General features: G+C 34.9%; 1 protein-coding gene across 1 annotated transcript in view; it reads left to right on the forward strand.

The window, feature by feature from the left end:
* Window positions 1,602–3,420, forward strand: part of LOC109841204 (DCN1-like protein 4) — a 7,327-nt gene continuing 5,508 nt past the window's right edge. Inside the window, exons 1-2 of the mRNA XM_020410112.1 lie at window positions 1,602–1,726; window positions 2,850–2,934. Of these exons, the coding sequence (XP_020265701.1) occupies window positions 1,675–1,726; window positions 2,850–2,934 (137 nt within the window). The 5' untranslated portion in view covers window positions 1,602–1,674. The remainder of the gene's footprint in view (window positions 1,727–2,849; window positions 2,935–3,420) is intronic.

The raw sequence follows: 3,420 nt of genomic DNA on the forward strand, positions 1-3,420 counted from the left end.
TTGTCACCTATTGTTACACAATAACAACGGGCGTACAAAACCATCATTATACAACAGAAATGAAAAACTGTCATTTTATAGTAACAACGGGAAAAAATTCCCGTCACTGATGGTAACGACGGTAATAATTACCGTCACAGATATGAATAACGGTAATATATTTCGTCGTTGTAGACTCTATAACGATGGGTATTATAACTTTCGTGACATTTTAGCGAAGAAGGTTTCAATGACGGGTGACGAAGGGATTTTCTCCTGTCGTTGGAATACAATAACGAAGGTTTTCAGGTCTTTAACGAAAGAAAATCCCTTCGTTGAAAACATAATTTCTTGTAGTGTACGATGCTGAAAGAAAAATATTGACACCTTATGCAAGCATTTCTTAACCTAAACTCTTTTATTTTCATAATTACCTCATCCAATTACTAGTATTCTCATCCTAGAGTTATGACAATTATTTTGTAGATAGTTTTTATTTCATTTCTAAGCAACAAATTCAATGAGAAAATAACCTCTCTTTTTAATGAAAATTTCTTCTATAAGAACTTTTACCTAATAAAATATTAATTTATTATTTTTTTGAAACTGTTTTATTTCGGTCAGTATAGTTTTATTAATAATAAGTAATTTTAAAGATTTCTAACTTTTTTAAGATTATAGTTATAACAGAGAATAGTTTTAAATTGTTTACTGCAGTCAAATTTTCATAATGTAGTGGTTGGAGTTGTGGTTTGGTGACTTGGTTATTAGCTCTTAGGTCATGGGTTCAAATTTTTTACACTTTATTTTTTAAGATTATAGTTATAACAGAGAATAATTTTATATTGTTTACTGCATCATTGACACTTCATTTTTCAAGATTACTATTCTATGTTATAGCTATAATTTTGAAAAATGAAGTGTAAAGGAGTCAAACCCATGACCTAAGAACTAATAACCAAGTCACTTAATCACAACTTCAACCACTACATTGTGAAAAATTGATTACAGTAAACAATATAAAACTATTCTATGTTATAACGATAATCTTGAAAAATGAAGTGTATACCTTAAAGAGATAATGTTGTTAGGTGGCTAGAGATTTTCTAGGATGGGGGTTTTGTTAGTTAAACGTGAGATTTGGTATATCTTAGCCCCATTCAAAAAAGAAAAAGAAAATGGTATTACAGATTGCAACTGCAACAACAATTTGCATAGAAATAACACTTACAACTACATAAATTTAATCCGATTGAAAGTAACGGTAGATGCAACCTCTCTGGACTCTAATAAGACTACGCATTTAATCTGACCGTTATATTAATTCTTAAATAACAACATCCATTAAAGACCTAATGGGCTAGGGTTTGGGCCGGGTCCAGACCCGCCGTAAAATTATCCCGTCGTAATTTACCAAACCCATATTTAAACCGCACCCAAACCCCCTCTTCCTACGCCCAGCACAAAATTCTCTCTACCCTTTTTTTTTTCAATCAGCTCAAAGAGGGAGAGAGGAGAAAAAAATAAACAGAGAAGAGTTAAAACTGTTAAAAAATCGAGGGAAAGCGAGGGAAGAGATCTCGATAGCAACATCAAAAGCTTCCTCTTTTTTTTCTTCNCTAATCTCCTCACGCCTCCCCTTTTCTATTTGTTTAATAAACCCTCGTTCTTGCGATTTTTAAAGGAGGCCAGAAGATGAGACGATCGTCATCGAAGAAGGCCCAGCAGAGCTCCGTCAATTCTTCTGGTGCGTCTGATCTTTTACGCTCTGGTAACCGCTAGATTTGTCTTCTGGACTCAAAAGCCCTTTAATTCGGTTGAGAAATCGGAAAGTTTGGTGCTCGGATGATTTGGGAAAAGTGTCACCTTTGAATTCTTTTTTGTTTCTTTCGGCGCATAGGAAATAAACTCTTAGGGTTAATGCCTGTTTTGATCGTGGGCAGTTGTATTTTTCTGTTTCTTTGATAGAAAAATTGATTGCTACTTTTTTCAGACAAGATATTCATGGGCTCGATTGGTCTGAGTAGATTTTTTTTAGGATCGCAATCTTGCAGGTGAGGGGGGTTTATAAATTAAGTTTCTGGGCTAGGGATTATGCGGCAACTCAGAGGGAGAGGTGATGTTAGTTTGATAACTAGTCATAAAGTTTCATCAAAATTTTCACAGAAACTTGCAATATCTGACCCCTTTTTGATGGAAAAGGACTGAGATGTGGTCATGATGATAGCATAGACAGATAAAAAGGGATAAATTGAAGGTTGAAATACGAGATTCATCTTTGCGAAAAGGAAAAGTATCTAGACAAATAAAGACATTGGAGAAATTTGCAATTACATCTTACTTTGGATTGAGGTCTAGTTGGTCACGTATTCATGTCAAATTTTAGTTAGCATCCTTTTGAAGCTTAGCACGACGATGTTCTACGAGATACTACTGCATCCAGGCAGACTGTCTTAGATCAAGGCTATAATGATGAATGATCATAAATATGTGCATATAAGTTTGATATCAGCGCATGGCCTCTCTTGTATTTCATCCTGAGAGCCTGAGAGCAGTATGGATGGATGTGGTTGTATTTCATGGAAACTCATGATATTTTCTAGCTCGTCTATAGCATGAGAGTAAGATCACATTGCAGCATGTTGGGGCTGTATGGATCAAAGTAGAATGAATTCAGACTTTCTGTCTTGTGCTTTATGATAGTTTAGTTGTATATGTCTGACATATTTTCAGTTGTGTACACTTCTTGCAGTTGTGTTTCTCAGCTATAAGTAATGCAAATTTTCGCTTTACTCACATGACCGTTTAGTTACAGAGTTGCATTCTGTCAGTTATATACATTTCTTAAGTTTCTTTCTTTTTTTTGTCAGCCACAAGCAAAGCGGTTTCAAAGGAAATGGAGCGAATTGACAACCTATTCTATGTTTATGCGGATAAGTCTTCTGGTATGATAGAGTGAGTTTCTGATAGACACTTTATGATCCTCTCTCTCCCTTTTCCCCTTCCCTCCCTCCTCCCTCTCCTCCTCTCTTCTCTCTCTCTCTCTCTCTCTCTCTCTCTGTATGCATTTGGAGCATGGACACAGCTGTATGAATGATGCCTATTTTACATGTTGCAGCCAACTTTTGAATATATGTCTAGAAGCACCTAACTTATCACCTACTTTAACGTGTATAATATTTATTTTGCATGTTGCTCAACTTTTAGATAATTGTTTGGGAAGCACCACATATGTCATCACTTTTTTCCTTTGATGGAAACGGGTACATGTATGGGTACTAGACAGAGGGAGAAGTCAGGTAGGGGGCATGACTATATATATTAAAACTTAATCATTTACATGAGATCAATATCGGTTTTTCATTCACATGTAATGAGAATTTAAATTCCTTTGTTTTTTATGTTTCTTTTATTATGTAAATTATAAATTGGTAAGCCACT

Source organism: Asparagus officinalis, chromosome 5 (assembly GCF_001876935.1).
Source record: "Asparagus officinalis chromosome 5, Aspof.V1, whole genome shotgun sequence".
Classification (NCBI taxonomy): domain Eukaryota; kingdom Viridiplantae; phylum Streptophyta; class Magnoliopsida; order Asparagales; family Asparagaceae; genus Asparagus; species Asparagus officinalis.